General features: G+C 42.2%; 1 protein-coding gene and 1 pseudogene across 3 annotated transcripts; one reads left to right on the top strand and one right to left on the bottom strand.

Moving 5' to 3' along the window:
- Positions 1-3944: 3944 nt before the first annotated feature.
- Bcl2l15 (BCL2 like 15) lies at positions 3945-21822 on the bottom strand. Of its 3 annotated transcripts, XR_005091821.1 has the most exons (5): positions 21410-21822; positions 20861-20982; positions 17668-17892; positions 12185-14049; positions 3945-4707 (listed from the first exon to the last, which is right to left on the bottom strand). XR_005091821.1 is itself a non-coding variant. In XM_028859339.2 (4 exons), exons 1-4 carry the CDS (start codon positions 21543-21545, stop codon positions 14005-14007), a joined length of 528 nt encoding a protein of 175 aa, XP_028715172.1. In that variant the 5' UTR covers positions 21546-21822; the 3' UTR covers positions 11910-14004. The 3 variants fall into 3 exon arrangements, 2 of the variants coding, with proteins under 2 accessions (XP_028715172.1, XP_037062850.1); XM_028859339.2 differs by lacking the exon at positions 3945-4707 and having other exon boundaries at positions 11910-14049; XM_037206955.1 differs by lacking the exons at positions 3945-4707; positions 12185-14049 and adding an exon at positions 16299-16388 and having other exon boundaries at positions 21410-21819.
- An 80-nt stretch (positions 21823-21902) lies between these two features.
- Positions 21903-23692, top strand: LOC114684769 (annotated as a pseudogene).
- The last annotated feature ends 511 nt before the right edge of the window (positions 23693-24203 follow it).

Below are 24203 nucleotides of genomic sequence, written 5' to 3'. Positions count from 1 at the left end.
CTTGGGATATTGGGATCTTTTATGCTAAAGGAAGAAATCTTTAAAAAGTGGGGAAAAGAGAGGATAAGGTAGCATGAAAACAGAATAGAAGATTATTTGGGAGAGGAAGGAGACCAACAAAAAGGGAGATGGGGTGGGAGAAGGCAGCAGGGGAAAGGATAAATGGACACAGAGTATAACAGCTGGGTATAAAAATGCCACAATGAAATCCATCACTATGTATACTAACTTAAAATACTAATTAAAAATCAAGTATGAAAGAAATAAAAGTGAATCAATTGTGTATGTCAGGATTAAGGATGCTTTTAATTATATTACTTTAATTAAGAAAAAAACACAACAAAATCCAACAATTTGTTCAACAGAGTTACCAACTACCTACAAAGTACAAAGCCATAGGTTAGGGATTGGGTTCGCTATATAAGGGAGCCAGAATATGGTGCAAGACCTGCAGCAGCTACTAAAGCATCTCAGAACTAAACAGGTAGACATGAATATTACTTAAAAATAAAACATTTTAAATTAACTTGCTTAGTGCAGAGTAACCAAATGAAGTTCTAAAAGGAAAATTATTTTCTGGGTCAGTAAGAGATAAGGTTTCAAAATGTCTTTGTTCCTTTGGAATACCCTCACTCCATTAAAATAAAAACTTTGTTAGTTTATCTATTGACTAATAAGGAATTCCACCTCACCTTAATTCTATCACACCACAATTTTTCTCTTATTCTAAATCCCTAAAATATAAATTTTTAGCTGGGAAAATATCTAATAATATTTATATCTATTTTCCTCAAATACAGAGAAATCTGGGGTGACTGTCCAGGCAGCCAGCTGTTTCTGTCATTTCTCTTATTTTTTGGAAGTCACCTGCTTGCACTTCCTGCTTACTTAGATAATATTATTTCCTTCTCGGGTCTCTAAGGGAGTTGAAGATTAGATAGTTATAGTTTTCCTTGTTAACAAATTCAGGAAAGAAGCTCACTAAAGATGTATAAAGTGTATAAGTTTGAAAGACATCAAAAGATAGTTTTCAGTTGGTAAGACAAGTTAGGATAGAAAGTGAATTAGGTACAACATTTTGGACTCACCAAAATGGGATAAATAATGGAGTATTTTCTCTGAATCTGTCAAATGTTAATGAATTGGGCATTGTTAATGTAATTCTTGACTGTATATATTATATATACTTATTGTATATAGTTTTTCTTACATTAGTTATATAACCTTTTATTATTTTAGACCAAAAAAAGGGAAATGTGGTGATATATTGTGTACCCTAATAAACTTGCCTGAGGATCAGAGGACAGAGCCAGCCACTAGATTAGACATAGAGGTCAGGCAGTGGTGGCACACACCTTTAATGCCAGCACTTGAGATCTCATGCCTTTGCTTAGGAAGCACACACACCTTTAATCTCAGAAAGTAATATGGCAGGGCAGAGAAAGGTATATAAAGCATGAGGACACAGGAACTCAGAGGATTTTGTAGAGGTAAGAACTAGTGGCTGGCTGCTCTACTTCTCTGATCTTTCAGCTTTCACCCTGATATCTGGCTCTGGGTTTATTATTAAAAGACCATCTAAGATTCAAACAACAGGAAGGAACTAGAAATAAATAAGAAACTGGACTAGAGGGATGGCTAGCAGTTAGTAGAGTTCAATTCCTAGCACTCACATCAGTTGACTCACAACTGCCTATAACTCCAGCATCGAAGTGGATCTGAAGCCTCTGGCCTCTATGGGTACCTGCTTGATCATGTGTATACACACACACACACACACACACACACACACACACACACACACACACACACACACTTAAAAAGAAATCTTTTTTTTAGAAAGTAAAACTTTCTTAGATGCTGCTATATCTTTTACCTAAAAGCTAAGCATCTGTAAGTAGTGTCTTATTAGAACTTCATAGTTTTTTAAATTAAAATGTAATTATATCATCCCCCCATTCTCTTTCCTTCCTCTAACCACACCACTCCTTCTCAAATTCCTGGCCTCTTTCATTGTTATTGTTTTACACACACACACACACACAAAACCGACTGAGTTCAGTTAGTGCTGCTTATGTATATGATGTCAGGGATGACCTCTTGGTATTGGAGGACTAATCAATTAGGAGACTTGTCCTCAGGGGGAGGACTACTTCTCAGGATCTCCTCATTTCTTAGTTGTTGTCTAGGGATGGGCCCTCATGAGATTTCCCCCTTCCATGTTAGTATGTCTGTTGGTTTGTCCTTGTTCAGGTCTTGTCTAGGCAGCCACATTGTTGAGGTGCCATGGGTACAGTTTCCCTGCCATTCCTAGGAGACACAATCTCACAGTAGACGTCCTGGTCCTCTGACCATTACACTCTTTCTGCCCTTTTGCCCGTGATGGTCCCCGAACGTTGGGTGCAAGAGTTGTGTTGTAGATGCAGCCATGGGGCTGGGCATCCTATGACCGGTTGCAGAAGTACAGAATTTTTTTTTAAAGTATGCATCAGCTCTCAAAAGTTTGCTCTACTGTAAAATCTAAAGGTATTATAGGAACTTTGTGAGAAGATGAAACCGCAAAACCCCACTAGCTATAAGCCATTTCCTGATGAGACCACTCAAGCAAGCAGAAATCAAACTGAAGGAGGAAACAACAAAAACGTGTTTAATTTTGACAAATCCACTTAATTTCCACACTTTTATAGATGCTGAATGGCAAGAGGGCATAGGCCTACTGGATGAAAGCAGTGTTGATTCATTTCTATTTTGTAGGAAGGTTAGGAGCTGGGGGGCGGGGAGCCAAGGTCAGCAAGTATCTAAAAGAGTTTATGAATTTGTCACAAAATACTTCAACCAGTGTGTCATAAACCCTAAGTGAACAGAACAATTCCATGCAATAAAAGACTCACAGGCGCAGTGAAAACCATCAAGAATGAGGCCTGGGGTTCGTAGGTGAGCCCCTGGAGAAGGGAAGAGTCGCGCTCACTATGGCCCCTCCTTCTTGAGTTCAAAGGAAGAAGACAGCACAGAAACTCCACCGACAGTCACCTGTTCAAGAGAGGGATCTGCCGGTTTACAGGAAAAACTTCAGTGTCATGGAGATTAGGAAGTACATCACACACACACACACACACACACACACACACACACACACACACACACACACACACACACACCATTCAGGGATGATCATTTCGACAGGATAAAACAGTCTATAAGAAAACCAAGTACTCCAGGTGGTGGTGGCACACACCTTTAATCCCAGCACTCTGGAGGTAGAGCCAGGCGGATCTCTGTGAGTTTGAGGCCAGCCTGGTCTACAGAGCGAGATTCAGGACAGGCACCAAAATGACACAGAGAAACCCTGTCTCAAAACAAACAAAAAAAGAAAAAGAAAAAGAAAATCAAATACAGCAGGGTTGCAGTGGCTCTTTAATTCCAGCGCTCCAGAGGCAGAGGCAGGCAGATCTCTGAGTTTGACGCCAGCCTGGTCTACAGAGCGAATTCCATGACAGCCAGGGCTACACAGAGAAGAAAACTTGTCTTGAAAAGAAAAAGAAAGAAAGAAGAAAAGAAAAGAAAAGCAAGTACTCTAGCTTCTCAGAGCAACCTTCTCTCTCTATGAGGGGCCATGATTTTACCTTGGAAAACTCACCCACCCAATTTTAGCTTTCATTTTATTATTCATGTCTTTTCCTGGACCAGTGATTCAACATGGACTGTGTGTTGTGTTATACAGTCCTTAGTAATCATTCTTTTTCACCAGGTTCTATTGTTCCTGCTCCTTTCTCCTTAATGTCTTTTTTTTGTTTTTATAGACAGTGTTTCTCTGTGTAACAGCCCTGGCTGTGCTGGAACTCACTTTGTAGACCAGGCTGGCCTCGAACTCACAGAGATCCACCTGCCTCTGCCTCCCCAGTGCTGGGATTAAAGGCGTGTTCCATCACTGTCCATGGGGCTCCTTAATGTCTTTTTTTTTTTATTTCTGTGTTAACAACCATTCCCAGTTTCTAATCCATTCTCTTGCACTGATGAATTCTTAGATTATCTTCTTGCCTGTATCTCTCTCCCATTCTAGCACGTAGCAGTAAATGCCAGATTGAAATGGTTGAAATGTTGTTTTAATGGTACAGAACCAAAATACAGGGCCGAGGAGACGACTTATTGTGCTGGTAAAGTGCTTGCTGCACAGACATGAGGGCCTGTGTTTGGATCTCCAGCACCCATATAAAAGCTGGATGCTGTGATCTGTGCCTGTAATCCTAGCACTGGGGAGGTGGGACAGACAGAGGGATCCCTAGTACTTACCTGCCAGCTAGTCTAGCTGAGTTGGTGAGCTCCAGGTTTAGTGAGAGACCCTGTCTCAAAGAATGGCGTGGAAGGTGATAGAAGAGTATGCCTGAGGTCATCTTCTGTGCATGAATGCATGCATGTGCATGCACCACACACACAATCTTTATTAAAGAATGAAAAAAATGAGTAAGCTATGGGAACAAATCTAGATTGCTTAGCTTGTCAGTATCAGCTGCCCTCTTCATCGACTGGCCTCACCCAACACTACCTAACCACATCACCCACAGACTGTTCCATTCCACCACCACCTCTTGTGTTGTTTTTACCTGTACCCCCAATTTTCACCAATAAAAATAAAGCCATCACACCTACTTACTTTTTTTCAGAACTCTTTCCTGCACCATTTCACCACTATCTTCTGAGTCTGAGTCCCTGTAATAGAGTTACATTCAGCTACATAAATTTTCTGAGTTTCTTTATATTTTTTATTCCTAAGTTTGAGAGTTTATTCCAAAGAGAACACATAAAACATGCCCTGTACTTTTAACTTGTCAAAGGCAAGGACACTGTCTGCTATGCATTTGTGAAACTCAGTGTTTAACATGGTTTTGAGTATACCTGCAATTCTGGGTGATAAAGTATGTTCTATGATATGGTGAGAAATCCACTCTGACGTGGGTATCTAGGGCACCAGTGCCTCAGCTCTGTTGCCTGGCACAGTCTATACTTCTGCTTTCTGGGCATGCATTTTTCACTGTGCCAGAAGATGGGCCTTCCCTACACGGAGGCCCTGGGAACCAAGCAAACAGTGAGTTCCTCACTGAGAGCCGCTGCCCAAGCAGCAGGGCTACTGTTGCAGAGGGAGCCATGCCCCTACTAAAGTTCAGAGTCCAGCTCAAAGAGGCCACAGTAGACACAAAGACAACTTTTTGACCTCAGGGACAGACTGGTACATAGATGCAGGAGAACCTTCTAAAATCCCTCAGAAGAAGCATGTCTGACTTGTCATGTTTTCACATCATCCATGGTGAGACAATCCCTTAATCTGTTTCTTGTTTCTACAGCATTCTGGGACCTCATCAAGCTCTTCAGTTACTACTGCAGACTTTCAGTCAGTGACCTTCCCCCACAGACTTTCAGTCAGTGACCTTCCCCACAGACTCCACAGAGTCTGGTTTACGAATACCGGTAGGCAAAGGTCAGCTGGTAAGTTCTTGTAGTTGAAGCAATTTACCCTTCTTTCTTAAAAAAAAGAGAGAAGTGTTCTTCATGTAGTTTGGTTTAAAGATGTTTGAATGTGAAGCCTCATGTCAATCACTTATTTATCCGATAAATATTTATACTCTCCTTATAGGTGCAAAAAAATTTAAAGAGATGCTAGGAACAGGTACAACAGCTACAGAAGTTAAGAATTCTTTCAATTAGGGATGATAAACACACAGATGGCTATGACTTGAGTATTCATGATAAGAATCACAAAAGCAATAGAAACAAGAGTTTCTAGGAAAAAGTTAAGAAGCTGGCCATAGTGGTAAATCCCTGTGCTTAGAACACTGAGGAGGCTGAAGCAGAAGGATCATGAGTTCCAGGCCAGCCTGGGCTACATAGGGAGTTCAAGGCCAGGGTTCATGAATATGTACTTGGGAAGAATAGGTATAAATTATATTTAGGAATTCCCTTTTTCTACATGTACTGATTTGCATCTGTAAGGGACAAACTTAAGAAAAAAAAACATCAAGTTAGAACGTTAGGAACTAATTCCAACTCACAGGAGTTTTAAATTGTACACAGCTCTTAAAATATCCCAGGCAGTAGGTTAAGCTCTTTTCAAAGTATATTATTTCATTTATTTTTTTCAACAGCCTTGTGGCTCCTAATGATCTATTTTATAGAAGTGGAAATCAAAGCACAGAGGAATTAGGTCATTTGCCCAATATCACATCATTGTTAAAATCAGGCAGTCTGAATGATTTCTGCATAAGGGGGTTAAAAAAAAAAAAACCCATAAAGTTCATCATCTGGAATCTGTAGTAACTTAAGAGTCAAAGGAGGGCCGGGTGGTGGTGGCGCACGCCTTTAATCCCAGCACTCGGGAGGCAGAGGCAGGCGGAACTCTGTGAGTTCGAGGCCAGCCTGGACTACAGAGTGAGTTCCAGGAAAGGCACAAAGCTACACAGAGAAACCCTGTCTAGAAAAAAAAAAAAAAAAAAAAAAAAAAAAAAAAAAAAAAACTCAAAGGAGAATATCAGACATCTTAAATATTAGCAGAAGAGCTAACCTTTACTAAAGAGTGATAAGAAACTGCACTTCCAGATTATTAACCTATTGCTATTTGTCTAGGGAAACAAGAAATCAGCATAGTTTTGTAAAGTAAAAATATATTACCAGCACCACGTGTTCATTTCTCTACACATGGCTAGCCAAGGGAGGAAGTGGTCAGCCTTGTTCAACTTCAGCCAAGTTACCAGTGCTTTATTTCTTAGTAAAAGGTAAGTGTGCTCTTTGGAATCCACCTTGATTACTGTCTTCTAATTTGTTAGATTATTAAAAACACTGAGATACACAGATCATAGAAAACATAAGCTTTGCTTCATGTCACTATTACTTGTAAGACTGATAAAATACACGCTATCAACTGCTCATGAGAGATTTCTGATTGGCTAACGACTTCTGAGAAAGCATGGACTATACAAGAAACAACTCTCCAAAACTAAGTTTTGAAAAAAGGAGTTAAGTGTGAGAAGGCTCCGTGGGTAGAGGTGCTGGCCTTACCTCCAGGCATGACCACCAGAGTTCAATCCTGGAATTTGCATGGTAGGAGAGAACTCACTCCTGTACAAGTTGTCCTTTGGCTTCCACATGTGTGCTACAGCATGTGCCAACACCCCATAAATAAATATAATTTTAAAAAGTTAAAGGCTTTAGTATCTTTAAACCTAAACCCTATCTATTACTGTTTTACAGAAATTGTCAGCATTATAATAGATTTTTAAATGCTCAATTTTGCTTTAGAGCAGGGATCAGTAACTGTCCACAGAAGGCCAGGTAACAAATATTTTAGATTTGATGGGCCATATGGTGTGTGCTATAATGATATTCAACTCTGCTGTTGCAGTATGAAGACAGCTATGAATAAGTGATTATTGATGAGTATTGCAACATTCCAGTAAAACTTTAATTACAAAAACAGAAAGCAGGGGCTAAAGAGATGGTTCAGTGGATAAAGTTGCTTGATGTGAATGAATAAGACCTGAGTTCAAATCCCAAGAACCATCTAAAAGCCAGGCAATGGACATAAGTGCCTGTAACCCCATCATTGGGGGACCAAGATGGGTAGATCCCTGGAGGCTGCAGACTAGTCAGCCTAGAGGAAACCACAAGCTTCAGGTTGAGTGAGAGGTCCTGTCTCAAAAAGTAAGGTGGAGAGGGATCAAAGATACTCAGCCTCAGCCTCTAACCTCCACTTGTGTGTCCAGGGGCATACATGCAGTGCACCACCACACACACATCAAAAGACAGACAGCAGTCCAGATGTAGACTGTGGTGTGTAATGCATCAATTCCTGTTCTAAAGTGATGTTCTCAGACTGTATGTATCAGACTCACCTGTGAAATTGAAAATGTGGGGTTCTATGGCCCTAGCCACCCTTAGGAAATTGGTCTCTAAGAATGGGTTCTGGCAATGAGCAATTCACTGAGGTTCATGAGTGGTGTATAAACCATACTTCAGAAAGTTCTGTAGTATTATTGTGGATATTCACCAGAGAAGACTGCTTGGACATGGGTTTAAGCCAATAGGAAGTCTTCATTAAGCTGGGCAGTGGTAGTGCACAGCTTTAATCCCAGCACTCAGGAGGCAGAAGGAGTCGGATCTCTGTGAGTTAGAGGCCAACCTGGTCTACAGAGCTAGTTCCAGGACAGCTAGAGCTACACAAAGAAACCGTGTCTTGAAAAAAACAAAAAAGAAAAAGAAAGTCTTTGTTAGCTGGCCAGTGACTGCATTGGGTGTTTGGGTGCAGGAAATCATGATGGTGGCCTGTCCAGCTGCCTCGAGAGACATGCTTCATAGATTTTTCAGGTCAGAGTCTGTGACTCCTGGGGCACTGTGCGTCTTTCAGTTCCTGAGAAACCAAGGCACTCCCCCAGGCAGTGTCCAGACTGCCTGTGTTTCTCCGTGTTCCCTAGAAGTCAGAGAAGCACATAGAGACTTGACAGGACAATTAACCTTAGACATTAATCTTATATACCCTGTATAGCTTGCAAACATCGTTGCAGTCAGACAACTACAATTGTATTGATCCTAGAAATTTCCATTGTATTCTGTTTCTGATAAAGGTATAAAAACTGATTGCTTGCCGGGCGGTGGTGGCGCACGCCTTTAATCCCAGCACTTGGGAGGCAGAGCCAGGCGGATCTCTGTGAGTTCAAGGCCAGCCTGGGCTACCAAGTGAGCTCCAGGAAAGGCGCAAAGCTACACAGAGAAACCCTGTCTCGAAAAACCAAAAAAAAAAAAAAAAAACAACTGATTGCTTACAATAAACTTGTCTCAGCCTCAGTCTTGCTGAGACCCCTCTATCCCATCTTAATAGGGTTTCATTTCTCACCAACCATATCAAAAGACCCTGGCTTGGTAAGTAAGCACTGGCACTTACATTTGGGATCCCAGTGTAGCATCGAGCCTTTCTCGGGGTGAGCTTTTAAGCCCAAAAACCATATTCTGGGTTGACATATGTACTGGTTAGTTTTATGTCAACTTGACATAAGCTAGAGTCATCAGAGAGGAGGGAGTCTCAACTGAGAAAATGTCTCCATAAGATCTTGCTGTAAGGCATTTTCTTAAACAGTGATCTGTGGGGAAGGGCCAGCCCACTGTGGGTGGTGCCATCCCTGGGCTGGTAGTCCTGGGTTCTATAAGAAAGCAGGCTGAGCAAACCATGGAAAACAAGCCAGGAAGCAGCATCCCTCCATGGCCTCTGCATTAGTTCCTGCCTCCAGGTTCCTGCCTTCACGGCTTTTGATAATGAACTGTTAAATAGAACTGTGAGTGGAATAAACCCTCTCTTCCCACAGTTGCTTTGGTCATGGTGTTTTATCACAGCAATAGTATCCCTAACTAAAACAACGTACTCCAGTTAACAAGAACAGTTAGCCAAAAGCAGAACTATCAAAGCCAAGAGGGTTAGTACATTTAGAGACTTTCCCAGAACTATGGAGTTTGATGAATTAGGTCCTTGTTTTCATTTTCTCGGATGATACTGTCTATGTGCTGAGTTTCATGGCCTGAATGGTACTTCTATCATGGAGTTAGTTGTGTTAAGGTCTGGGGCCCTGTTACCTTCCCCACTGGTCTTAGTGAACAAGTCAAATCATGGACTCATGATGCTTTAGAGAGGTGTACTTGGTCCTAAGGAAAATTAATTTTACAGAATTGATACATAATTGGCCATACAGTTTAAGATGTAGGACTCTGCTGTTAATCCAGCCAGAATGAGAATTAAAGGCCCAGTCAGTACTGATATCAGAGCAGCTAGCCAGAAGGGTCAAGAGAATAGAGATTGGTATTGATTCTTTGATTTATGTCTGTCTCTTTTTCTGAGGTTTTCCCCAACCATGGCAAGATTTTCTCTAAATACTCCTGATCAATTCGCACAGAAGCAACTGGTTTTCCCAAAGCCAAACTTAGTCCTTTGTCTCAGGAGAAGTAGGGGCCTTTCCAATTTTGTAGGACCATTTTTGTAAGGGAATCTAACTGCCATTTTAATTCAGAAATGGAAACTTTTAATACCACTAGATCCTGATCAACCTGTCTGCTTACTTGGAAAGCATCAGAAGAGATACATTTAGTCAAACCATTACATGCCCACCAGTCTCAGGGGCTCATTAATATGGCTATAATCCAGATGAATTAACTCATAAGGTATAACAGCAGACATCAGAATAAGGAGAAGTGTCTAGATGAAAGGTTTTGAATACTAGACAAGTTTCAGCCCCCTAACGTTAATCTGGGCTGTTCTCCCCCAAGTCACAATGAGTTTTGTCAGTCAATGGACTGACAGTCTGGTTAGTTCCTATCCCTATGTAGTATGTGGGCCATGGGTCTGAGCAAAATCAGCAATCCTGGCCAGTTTATGACTGGGAATTATTAACTAAATGGTCAAGAGTGGAAATCGGGAACGGGGACCCCTCAGCTTCCTGGACATCATGAGGTGGGACTTTGGCCCTGGGTGTGCTTAGGACCCAAGGTCTTGGGACCTGGCTGGGGAGCAGTTTCTAGTAAATCTATCCCTAGAGTCCCTTCCTGTGGCGTAGTCTAATTCCCCAGGTTTCTCAAAGGCCAGAAATTTTTTTAAGAAATTTTTCCAGGAAGCCTCCATTTCACAACTCCAGTTTTTGTGATAGAAACTCACTTGTTCTCAGCAACTGGGGGGAAGGGGGGCAGCCACAGGGCATGCATAGAATTGTAAACTCTGTATTCTTATCTCAAAAGATAAACTCCTCTATCTTTTCTTTCTCCAGTACAATCACACATTTAAAGTAGGCATCAGTGAACAAAGGTCAAGAAGAATATGAGTTGCTAGTCTATAGTCACACTAGCTAATACCTGACCTGTATCAGTCTTCCTTAGTTCCCAGGTCCAGTCCTGAGGATAGTGGGGGTTAGAACATAACCCTGTGTTAACAGCCAAGTGCAGTCCATCTCAGACACCTGCACTCAGGCCCGTAGTCCTAATCATCCTCTCTATGTGGACCTGCTGGGTAAAGCCACGAGGAACCTGAAAACGGGCTCCCACAACAGCCCATTTGACAGTAGTGTCTGTGGCTTCTGCTTCCTGACCTGGGTGTGGTGGATCCATGGTGTAATGCCAGCTATCTTTACAGCCATACGAGTGGGGAGAATCCCTGTGTAGAGTCCTTTTCAGGTGGGTTCTAGTACCCCTTTGTCTACGCATTGCCCCAGATGTTATCACTGGACTCAAACAAGGGGAAGTTGGTGGAAGTGGAGGCTGAGTCTCTCAGCTAGTCCAGTGAACTGGGGTGCCTCAAGAAAGGAGTGGTTAGAGAGTTCTGCCGACGGCTTGTCTGAGCCTGGGAAGCAGTGGGGGAGGCCTTCAAACATAATCTCATAGGGAAGAAATCCCTCCCTATATGGGGTGCAGTGGGCCAAAGCACAGCACAGGAAGGAGCTTTATTCACCCTTCATGGGACTCCGAGGAGAATTTTGTTTGAGATTTTTTTTAACATCCTATTTTTGTTGTTTTATTTTGTGTTTTGCCTGCCCAGAATTCTGAGGTCATATACACAATGAAGTTTGCAATCTATGTCTAAAGCTTTAGCTATTAATTGAGAGGTTTTGGCTATGAAAGCAAAGCCATTGGCCCCATTGCTAGAGAGAGTCCTGGAGGAGCTTTTTTCTTCTTTCTCTCTCTTCCCTCTCTCTTTCCTCTCTCTTTCCTCTCTCTTTCCTCTCTCTCTCTCTCTCTCTCTCTCTCTCTCTCTCTCTCTCTCTCTCTCTCTCTCTCTCTCTCTCTCTCTTTCTCTCTGAGACAAAGTTCCTCTGTACAACATCCCTGGCTGTCCTGGAACTCAATTTGTAGACCAGGCTGGCCTCAAATTCTCAAAGATCTGCCTGCCTCTGCCTCCCAGATTACTATTTGAGCAATTTCAGTCTGAGTGGGAAATGCTTCTACCCATCCACAAAAGGCATTTATAAAAACTAGAAAGTTCTTTTATCCTCCCCCTATCAGGCCAGATCTCAATGAAGTCAGTTTTCCCAAAGTTCACTGGGGTGTTGGTCTCTCAATTGGACCCCTTCCTGGATAAGGGCTTTCTGCTTTGGATTCACTTGAGCACAAACCTGACATCTGGCTGAGATATTCCCCCATTAGGTTGTCCAGTCTAGGTATAACATACCTTGGTCTGAGCCACTCAGAAGGTTTTGTGGACCCCAGATGAGCAGCCTAGTGAAGGTCAGTTCCCAGAGTCCTTCCAGTCATTTTTAGGAGAATGATCTTTCCCTTCAGCATCCTTCACCAACCTGTGGGTTCAACTGTCCATTCCTTCCTCTTAGTTGTACCATGGAGTCTCAGGCTGCGCCAGGTTGGGGTATGTCATCAGAATATCAATAGGCCCCACTGGTCTTAGGGCCTTTTGTCAGGCGGCCATGTCAGTTGCCCTGTTACCTCTTGCCTCAGGGAAATCATCTTTTTGATGTCCTTGAAGTGGACCAGTGGAGAATAGCAATATGTAGGGAAAGCCAAACAGCCTCTAGGAGGGCCAGTATTTTCTCTTTGTTTTTAATGTCCTTTCCCCCAGTGGTGGGAAGCCCTCTTTCTCTATTGATCATAGTGTGGACATGTACAGTAATAAAAGCATGATGACTGTGTGTGTATGGTGGTGGACTCTCCTTTTTCCCTCCTGAGCTGGGTCAGATCAATCAGTTCTGAGCTCTAGGCTCAGGTCCCTGGCTTGGGCCCCAATAGTTTCAGTTAAAGTAACTACTGTGGCTCCCATGTACCTGATCTCATCTTCCATCTCATGACAGTCATGGATGAGCACTTGTAGGTCATCTTCATGCAAGAGGACAGCAGGACTGATTGTGGTAGGTTTCTCAAACTGGACTCAATCGTGGTTCAGGAGGAGCGCCTGGTACTGGGTCACACAGGCAGTGTTCTGGTGTTCCCCAGAGGAGGGCCTCAATGGCATGGTGTCTATAAGATCTTGACCCAGAGTTAACTTGTTTTTTGTTTTATTTTTTTTTTCATTAGACTAGCAGTAGCCCCCACAGTTCTTAGGTAAGTGGGCCATCCTGTGGCTACAGGGAGATATGTCACAGGATGTTTCCACAGTCCCAAAGTTTGGGTTAAAACTACTTTTGTAATGTCTTTTCTTTCGTGGACAAACAGATGAAAAGGTTTGGAGGCATCTGGAAGTGCAGGGGCTGAAGCTCAAGTCAGAGCTGCTTTTAAAGCCTCAAAGCCTTTTGTTTAGTCTCGGTCCAGGAGGGGCTCGCTGCTCTACTTTGTGCTGGTGTATAGAGGCCTTACTAGTCTACAAACTCTGGTGTCCAGAGGCAGCAATATCCTGCTGCACTAGGAACTCTCAAACCTTCCTCTTAAGTCTTTGGAGTTGGGGTCTGAAGGATGGCAGCAATCCTACTCTGAGACAGGCCCCCTTTGCCTCCTCTCAGCTGGTAAGGCAGCCTCTGATGTACAAAGTTGGACTTTCTTAGCTGACGTTCTGTAGCCCAGGGTCTGTAACTCTTGCAGCAGTCCCTCAGTGGCCTTTTTATAATCTGTTTTCCCAGGAAACCTCTGATGGAAGGGCAGGAGGTCAGCATCTAGTGCCTTAGGACTTTCAGAAAGGAGATATGCTTTCAACAGAGGGCAAGGCACCAAATGTTGCTGGGTATCTGTAAGTCTAACTGCATGCCATCATCAGAGAAGGTGATGGTGTTAGGCAAAAGGTCTTGTCCTAATCAGTTCTCTGCTGTTAAACACCATTTAAGCTACCTCCAGCAACTGGAACCTACTTAGACCTTTTACTTTTTTAACTCTTATAGCTCTTTTCTAATATCTGGGGCCTACCGGGTGACAAAGGAAATATTTTCAGTGGCTGTATTTGATCTTCCAAAAAGGACTCCCTGGTCAGTGTTGGATGGAAGGGAAAATCATTCTGTCCAGGCTGCATTGATTCCACCCCCACCAGCCTGAGAGCAGTTCTTCTTCTCTTTTTCAGTGAATGGTGGATTTGAGTTTTCCAATCATATGGATCATTGGCTGAAAAAAAAAAGACAAAAATCATGAAAGAGGAAGGAGGGGGACTTCCCCTTTCTCCCTTCTCTGGGACTTAGAGCAGGCAGGGGAGTGAAGGGGTGCACACCTAAGGGAGCATTCAGCTCAGAAGGCAGGGGGCCCAGGACGAGACCGCCAGCCTCTCCCTGACTCCACACAGGGACCAACCTGGTGAGTGGGACTCAAGTGACGAAACAAGCGAGTGTTCCAGAGTGAGACAGGCAGGGTCGTGTGTGTGTGGGGGGGGGTGTCTCTGGGTGACCTGGCAGAGCCAAAAGGAATCAGGTCCCTAACAAGAAGAGGCACAGGTCTTAAGCCAGAGGGGTGTCTCAGACCAGAGAAAGTCACTGGTCAACAATGGGAAACAGAACTGACAAAAACACATAGAAAGACACCCAGAGAGACACACAGTAAAAACAACCAGGGGTGGCCACCACACACTCACACACCTGAACGAACCAAGGGGAATCCAGTGACATCTCACACAGATCCTGGACACTGCATCAGTGGCCATGTCCGACCTCTCCTATGAGTCTAACCAGAGGCACCTTAACCAGACTTACCTCCAGAAGTGACAGACCGGGCGACTTTCTAATTTGTCTCCTTTGGAGGTGGAGGTGTCAGACTCCTCTAAAGTGTTAGGCAGGGATTGACCACAGAGACTCCTGGGGGCCTAGAACTCAGGTTGTGCACTCCCTAGTAGCTCCTTGGCCACTGCACTCTTTCTTGCTCCAAGGGGCTGAGACCCCTGGTGTCTCAAGGTCTGGTCTCTGGGGATCTTGGTGGAAGAGAAATGTTGTGGGGTGTCCACCAGAGAAGACTGTTTGAACATGGTTTTAAACCAATAGAAAGTCTTTATTAGCAGCCAAGGACTACACCAGGTGTTTGGGATCCCAGTGTAGCACCAAGCCTTTCTCAGGGTGAGCTCTTATGCACAAAAACCATGTTCTGGGTTGATATACTTCAGTTAACAAGAGCAGTTAGCCAGAAGTGGAACTACAGAACAGAAAGCAAGGTTAGTACATTTAGAGACTTTCCCAGAACTATGGACTTTGGTGGATTAGGTCCTTGTTTTCATTTTGGCAGATGATGCTGTCTACGTGCTGAGTTTTATGGCCTGAATGGTACTTCCATCATGGAGTCAGTTGTGCTAAGATTTGGGGGCCAACTAAGGTCTCGGGCCCTGTTACCTTCCCCACTGATCTTAGTGAACAAGTCAAATCATGGACTCATGCTGCTTTAAAGAGGTGTACTTAGCCTGGCGGTGGTGGCGCATGCCTTTAATCCCAGAACTCGGGAGGCAGAGGCAGGGGGAATCTCCGTGAGTTCAAGGCCAGCCTGGTCTACAGAGTGAGTTCCAGCACAGGCACTAAAACTACACAGAGAAACCCTGGCTCAAAAAAAAAAAAAAAAAAAAAAAAAAAAAAAAAAAAAAAAAAAAAAAAAAAAAAGCGGGGAACATTAATTTTACTGAACTGAAACATAATTGGCCATACAGTTTAAGATGCAATTTTGTAGCCTGAATGGTACTTCCACAATGGAGTCAGCTGTGCTATGGTTTGGGGGCCTTCTGAAGTCTGGGGCCCTGTTACAGTATGTAATTAGCATCAGCCAAGCTGGGGCGGACCAGCGGTCCTGCACATGGGCCAGCACTGCCTACATCCTGACAATAAAAACACAATAGCTGTTTCATCTTTCTTTGATATTTCCAGTAGGAATTTAGATGAATAAGCCGCTAATTATGCCCTCAAATCTCTAGAATGAATGAATAAATTCTGCTCAGGTGAAATAAACATGAAACTTAGGATGGATCTGAAAGAAAATCCTTTACTTGAAGAAATAAGATTTTTAACTAAAAACTGACATCCTTTAGATTTCAAAATCACTAGCAGACAAAATTCTCAACAAAAGACAGGGCTAAATCTGAAGGAAACATTTATGATGTGCTGTCTCCTTCAAAATATCTCCAGCAAAGGTCTACCTCGGTGCTTGAAATGTCAGTACTAAGAAATTACTTTGTCAGGAGGTCTCTGTTTCAACAAATTCTTACTGAAGCTCAAGTAAGAACAGAAAGTATAATATCACTGGAGCTGGCTAGGGCTGCTCCCAAGTAAGAATGGAAAGTATAATATCACTGGAGCTGGCTCCCAAGTAAGAACAGAAAGTGTAATATCACTGGAGCTGGCTAGGGCCACTCCCAAAGTCAACAATCAGTAAAAACGTAACACTGAACATGTTGAAGAAAGTGTTTTAATTGTCAGACATCAGAGGAAGTGATGTTCAGTTTGGGGGCAAGCCCCACTTCTTCAGCTCTCCAGATTTTCCTAGGAAGAACAGTGAGAATCTTAGTCAAAAAGATGGTCCTTAAGAACTATCTAAGAATCCAGGGAAACATCTGCAAATACCTCCTGGGACTACCACAGCTTTTACGACAACTTCTATTGATCCAAGAAATGGAAAAAAAAAATACTCTAAGATAGCGGAAACTCTGCAGATTATTAAGATATAGGCTTAGTGTTTGTTTTCTAATGAGAGGCAACAAGAGAGGATGTGAATTTGAGTGGGTGGATGGGGAGGTGTAGACCAATAGGAGAAATAAATTCCCAAACAAAGCAAAATGAGGCATAAAGTCTACAAAGATACCATTAAGTTTGTTTTGTATTGACCAACTATTCCTGGGCATGGAGCCTACCTTGAAGTGTGGTTAATATACCCAGTGAGACTCCATCAGAAAAAACTAAATTTTACTTTGCCAGCAGGTATCAACTGTGGTTGGCTTTTTGGATAAGGTTGGGAGCCTGTGTACACTTCCCTCTCTCAGGGCTGGGATTACATAGGCTTGAACCTATGCAGGCTGCCTCAGTCTCTTGAGTTCATATGTGCATTAACCCTGTTGTGTCTGAAAGACACTGCTTTACAAACTTGTTTTTCTTGGTAACATTAAGATGATTCCGGGAGCTGGGAAAATGTCTTGGTAGGTAGTAAAGTGCTTACCATGAGCTCAAGCATGAGGATATGAGTTCAGATCCCCAGAGCACATGTAAAGATGGATGTGGTAGTATATGTCTGTAACCCCAGTGCTCCTACTGCAAGGTGACACTCGTGGACCAGCTAGCCTGGCGTATGCAATGGAACCACAAGGAGACCTTGTATCAAACATAGTGAAAGGCAAGGACTGACATCCAAGGTTGTTCTCTAGCCTCCACAGGTGAGCTGAGCCAGGCACATGCCTGCCTTCAGGAGCATACTTACACATATCACAGACACGCGGCACAACACACACAAGACTATTTGAAATTTCCTCAACACATATGAAAGATGTTAAGGAACAAAGGCTCAGAAATTTACCAGGAAGCAGAATAAAGCCAGGCTGCGATGAGACCTCCACCATCAATATACTTTAGAGCTAATGGTAGAGATTGGCTTTACAGCCACTGTTACAGTGGTCAACATTTCAGGCAGTATTGTCCAACCCTCACAGGCTGAGCTTTGATTTCCTTTTCCCATGACAACTTACAAAAAAGGTTAATAATTAAGAGTCCCAGTTATAAACCCAAAGCAGCACAAATGCCTAGCAAAGTGTGGGGCTTAATAAAAACTTACCCATCCTCCCTGGCCATGGATAAATTCTCGGATGGCCGTGTTCTCATTGATCATGCCCGTCATGAAGTTAGCCACCTGTCTTGCCATCTCAGGAGCCTTATGGACCACATATTCAAGAAGTTTCACAGACACTGCCAGAAAGGCTCTTTCAAAAGCTAGGGTGGGGTTCTGAGCACACCAGGCCACGCTGAGAGACTGTACTGTGTCCTTGAGTATAGTTCCTGCCTGAGAGGGAGACAGGCTGTCAGGATCACTCAAACAGTACTAGGGTCTTCAGGTCTAAGAAGTGTTCTTCAGGATGTGGCAGATGTATCGCAGGTCATACGAGGGAATATTAGAGGGCAGATGGACACATTCCTTAATTTTAGCATTTTGTTACTTTAATATTAGAAAAAACATTAGCCCATCAAGCTCATAATTTCAGCTATCATTGGGTAGAATGAACAACATATTTTGAAAGAAACCTATTAAGCACATGATAGTGAGCACATCAGACTATAAAGGCATTATTTCTATGATTAGGAAATGTATAGCAAAGTCTAAAGTTAAAACAAACAAAAACAAAACCTCTTATTTTTCCTCTCCCAAATAAATTGGTACAAAAGCTATTAGGTGGAGTCAAAATACATCTTTGGGGTATAAAGGGACTCAGTACTCCAGTACTGGTTAGAGCAGAATGTTAAATCCTAAAAAAGCTAAGAAAAGGAACAGCTTTGGAAGGAACCTATATCTGAGGATTGTATTTGTTTGTTGTTTTCACATTAATGTATTTACTTACTTATTTAATGTGTGTGTGCACATGCCCCAGTGCTTATGTGTTCGTCAGAGGACAACTTGCAGGAGTTAGTTCTCTCCTTCCACATGGGAGTCCTGAGGACTGAACTCAAGCTCTCATAGTGGCCAGTAATTTCCCCCAGTCACTCTCACTGGCCCTGTATCTTAGTTTCTAAGTATCATTTTTTCACTGACTACCAGCTTGTATAAGACCTCGTGCTAGAAATTAAGCAAATTTAAAACATGACAAAGAGACAAGTCATATGGTTCTGTCAACAAGAAAGGACAAACTCAACTTTATTCAGGGATATTCAATAACATTTCCCATCATCTTCAAATGTCAAGGTCATAAAATGTAAGATAAGACTGAAGGATCAATACAGACTGAAGGAGACTAGAAAGCATATAACTAAGTGACACATATGAACCTGGCTTGGGATTTGTTGCCATTGTTGGAAACCAGGGAGTGGTGGCACATGCCTTTAATCCCAGTACTGGGGAGGCAGAGGCAGGCACAGTGGATCTCTGTGAGTTCGAGGCCAGCCTGGTCTCCAAAGCGAGTTCCAGGATAGGTGCAAAGCTACACAGAGAAACCCCGTCTCAGAAAAAAAAAAAAAAAAAAAATCAGTGGACTCTGAAGGATTCAATACTACTACATCACTATTAATTTCCTGGGTTTTATGGTTACATTGTGGTTCTATACATAATGTTCTTACTTGAAGGAAGTATGAAAGTATTGAAGAGTGAGGAACTGTCCTATTAATTCCTCTCAAATGACTGGAGAAATTCTCTATAGCAGCAGTTCTCAGCCTGTGGGTTGCCACCCCATTGTGCAGTGTGTCTAACAACCCTTTCACAGGGGTCACTGAGACCATCAGAAAACACAGATGTTTACATTATGACTCATAACAATAGCAAAATTACAGTTATAGGGTAGCAACGAAAATAATTTTATGGCTGGGAGTCACCACATTAGGAACTGTATTAAAGGGTTGCAGCATTAGGAAGGTTGAGAACCACTGATTTATACAATGCTTCCAACTTGAGTTTGAAACTGTTTCAAATGTCTTTTTTTTTTCCTTGTTGTTGTTGTTTTGTTTTGTTATTGTTCTAAATACAGAATAAAAAAGTAGACCTGGCTACCAGCCACATATGACAGTCTCAGGGCCAGCAGCTGGAAGGAAGATTCTGTCGGGATGTAACACAGGTACATCCTCTAGGCTGTCCATTAGGAAGAATAAAGTGTGCTTCTGAAATCAGACTGGGTTCAGATCTTAGCTTCAACATTTACAGAGTAAGTTTCTTACTTGTTCCTTATGCCTCCATTCTTTGTGTGCTTGCATGGTACCAAGTCAGGAAGGACAGATCGTGGGCCTATTGTGTATAAGGCACAATTCAAAACCATGTGAATACAGGAAGGAGGAAAACAGGTTTGATATTTGCTCTCATGGAGTTATATGATAATTCAGAGAGGTTGCTCTATAATAACCCACACATGAGTGCAATGATTAAACAATGAAGTGTGATCATGCAAAGTAATAAGTACTAGCTGTTGCTTTTATCTAGTCAGCAGCATGTACTAGAACACTGTCTTATGATCTTTATAGCTAATACGGAGCCCAAGTGCTACTGCCAGTAATAAGAGTTCTGATGGAAAGCCAGCAGACTTCTTTAAGGGTTTATCTCAAATTGCATCAGACTTCTAAATTAGCCAATATTTCTGAATCTCACTATTGGACCCCAGGATGAATGGAGAGGCCCACTCCCAGCAAAGTTAAGCATTAAAAATATGAATAATGCGGCTGTTGAGATAGCTGAGGAATTAAAAATACTTGCCACAATTCAATTCACCCTGAATTCAATCCCTGAAACCTACACAAAGGTGGAAGGGAAGAACACCACAAAATTGTCCTTTGGCCTCCACAGATATACAGTGGCACATGTGTCCCTCTCCCCACACCACACACACACACACACACACACACACACACACACACACACACACACACAAATAATAATAATAATATTAATAATAAATCTACATAAAAATTATTTTCTAAGAATAATAAACTATGAGCATGATCTATGCACACTAAGGGCAGCTCTGATGAAGCCTATGAGTTCCTTCTATACTACTGGCTTTTTATTAATGTCTAAAGAATTAGCAATCACATTTCCTTCTATAGCTTCTTGAAACACAAACCTCCAAATCTTCACAGAACATTTCTGTTCCTAGGATATAGAAATAAAAAAGGAAAGAAGGAAGGAGGGAAGAAAGGAAGGAAGGAAGGAAGGAAGGAAGGAAGGAAGGAAGGAAGGAAGGAAGGAAGGAAGGAAGGAAGGAAGGAAGGAAGGAAGGAGAAAATTTAAGTTTGAAATAGAACGAACAGCAGACAATATTAAAAATAAAAAACCTGACCTGTCCTTGAATGGTTTCTGCAATGACATTATTGGCAGAAGCTTCCAATTCTCCATTGAACTCGTCACCCAGCATTCGAAGGCGGCCAGCAATAATAGACACATCAAAAGAGCAAGCCTCTCCTAAAACAGAAAAAAAAAAAAATACTTTGACCATGCTGGGACGTCTCCTTAATCTGAGCAAAAGAGAAACATTCTCAAGTCTTATTTTTTGAGACAGGGTTTCTCCGTGTATCCCTGGCTGTCCTGGAACTCACTCTGTAGCCCAGGCTGCCTCAAACTCACAGAGATCCACCTGCCTCTACCTCCCAAGTGCTGGGATTAAAGGTGTGTATCACCACTGCCCGGTTCCATTCTCAAGTTTTTTAAACAGTTTTGGCATTATTTGTTCTCAGTAGTTGCAGTCAGACAGTCTTCTTTATTGAGACGCTATTTCCTTTCAAATGTTGCCAAAATTTCAGGACTTGTTTTTTAAAACTTAAGAGGAAGCAGAGAAAGCATACTCTGATTCCATTATCCACCTGTAATCACCTCAGACTAGGAGCCTTACCTGAATATGGTTCATCTGCCTCTGGTAGGTTCCGGTTAGCAACCTGTAATGTTGGGGTCAAAAAGTCTGTGAGTAGAGCATTCATGATACATTCTGTTTGCTCCTCAAAAGTCCGGGGATTCTTCATTTTAGACATTTTCCACAAAACAAGTGGGTTTCAGCTCAGCAGAAGGTTAGAGAACCTGGCACACCAGTTGTGCCTGCCTACCTCTCACTGTTTGTTTCCTGATTGGATATGTCCTAGAATCGTTCCCACTAACTTTTTTTTTTTTTCGAAAAGGTACACATTCTCGGAAGACAAGGAATTTTTAGTTCCGTCTCTGGACCACACCCTCACCCAGTATGTAAGATTAATGAGTAGCTTTTATAGATAAAGAATCTATAACTAAAATAGAATTGAGGAAGATTCTCTTGAGTAATTTTCTTAAGAAATACTTCCTGGAGCTGACCGCCACCACTGGGAGAGGGGAGGGCGGGTGGGCTGTGGGGGGGAAGGGGGAGGGGTTGGGGAGGCCCGGAGGGACCAGGGCTGGCGGGCTGGCTTTGCCTCCCTACCCAGGCTCTTGCCTCGCCCTGCTTCTGCAGAAGGTTTCAACACTACATTTGCACAATGTCTTTAACCAAGTGTAGTGGATTTTGATGAAACACGGAACAACTTCCTAACTACAATCAAAGCTGTTGTGACGTTGGAGTATGTTGAGAGAGCAACATGGAACGACCATTTCTCAGATAACTTGCTTTATGTGTGGCCTATCCTGAACCACTTGGCGAAAGACTTTATGCAGAAACAAAGATTTTTGGTTTTGGAAAATCACGTTCGGCATTTGCGCAAGAGAATTCTGAAGTCAGCAAAGGAGATAACTGAGATTGAAGTGGAGAACAAATTCACCAATTTCATCACTGTTTTCAAACACATCGATGACAAAAATATTTTTCAGAAGTTCTATACAATGCTAGCAAAATGTCTAATTCATGGGTTGTCTGGAGAAGCCATGATCAAGAAATTAAAGCAAGCCCATTATGACGAGTTTACAAGCAATCTACATCAGATACACACAGACATGAGTGTCAGTGCCGATCTCAACAATAAGCTCAAAATGTTCATCAGAAACCAAGACACAGGGATGGACTAGGGGATTAGTTCCCAAATATATGTCCTTCAGGCTGGTGCATGGCCTCTCGATCAGGCTCCTTCATCCACATCTGCAATTCCCCAAGAATTAGAAAAAGTGTACAGATGGTCAAATTGTTTTACAGCCAGCATTTCAGTGGAAGGAAACCGGCGTGGTTGCATTATCTCTGTACAGGTGAAGTTAAAATGAACTATTTGACAAAAACGCATGTAGCTATGATTATGGCCTACCAAATGGCAGTTCTTCTTTCTTGACTTTAACAACAGTGAAACTGCCAGCTATAAGGAACTTCAAGGCAGCACCTAGATGAACAAAAAGGAGCTTACCAAAATGGTCAAATCATTACTTGAGGTGAAGATGATTAACCATGATTAAGAAAGGGAAAATATCGATACGGAATCTTCATTTTCATGAAATATGAGCTTCAGCAGTAAGAGAACAAAATTTCAAGTTACTACGTCAATGAAGAAGGATACACCACAAGAACTGGAACAAACTAGAAGTTCTGTATCTCCAAATTGCTATCGTCCACATCATGAAAGCACACAAACTGCTTTGGCACAATACCCTCACTCCAGAGGTAATCAGCCAGTCAAGAGCCGGGTTCAATCCCAGTATCAGCATGATTGAGAAGTGCACAGAAGTTCTGGTAGACAAGCAGTACACTGAGCACTGTCAGGCATCTGCAGATGAACAGTTACATCGTGCGACACCCTGTCCTGGTGCGGGTGTTAGATTATGGCTGTCACCATTGGTGTGTTCCTGGGGGGAGAAGCAGGCCTGTGCCTCCACACTTTGGTCATTTGGTAGCCCCTGTGTTTCTGCTGTTACAGTGTTACCAGCGCCACATCATGAGCGTCAAAGACAGTGAATGCCTAGAACTATTTCAAGCTCATGTCATTATGACATTTCTTAGAACTTTATTTAAAAAACTGAAAGAAGTATTGCTGAAATGTGGAATTTTGTTGGGTACCATGCTTTCTCCTCTTCATATTTGCAGTTGATGTGTTTTTGTTCTTATTTTTTAATGTATCTTAAAGGACATAAAATCTTAACTATTGTAATATGACAATAACGTAATAATTGTATCTACCTTAAAATGACAAACATGTTGCTGCTTGTCAAAAAAGAAAGAAAGAAAAAAACAGAATTCACCTTTCTCTTTTGTTTTTAAGATTCATTTATTTATTATGTATAGTGTTCTGCCTACATGTACACTTGCATGCCAGAAAAGGGCACCAGATCTCATTATAGATGGTTGTGAGCCACCATGTGGTTGCTGGGAATTGAACTCAGAATCCCTAGAAGAGCAGCCAGTGTGGTCTTAACCACTGAGCCATCTCTCCAGCCCTCAGAATGTCTTTTTCTTAAAGAAAGAAAGAAAGAAAAAGAAAGAAAGAAAGAAAGAAAGAAAGAAAGAAAGAAAGAAAGAGGGAGGGAGGGAGGGAGAGAGAGAGAGAGAGAGAAAGAAAAAGAAAGAAAGAAAGAAAGAAAGAAAGAAAGAAAGAAAGAAAGAAAGAAAGAAAGAAAGAAAGAAAGAAAGAAAGAAAGAAAGAAAGAGAAAAGAAAAAAAAGAAATACTTCCTGTTAGGTTCTGTATCTGATATAATTTAAAGGGAAGTTTTTGAAGCTATGAAAGACAAGCATTCAACTTCTGATTA

This window comes from Peromyscus leucopus, chromosome 6 (genome assembly GCF_004664715.2).
Source record: "Peromyscus leucopus breed LL Stock chromosome 6, UCI_PerLeu_2.1, whole genome shotgun sequence".
NCBI classification, from domain to species: domain Eukaryota; kingdom Metazoa; phylum Chordata; class Mammalia; order Rodentia; family Cricetidae; genus Peromyscus; species Peromyscus leucopus.
Note: the sequence above shows the minus strand (reverse complement) of the source record. Positions and strands in the feature narration are given on the sequence as shown.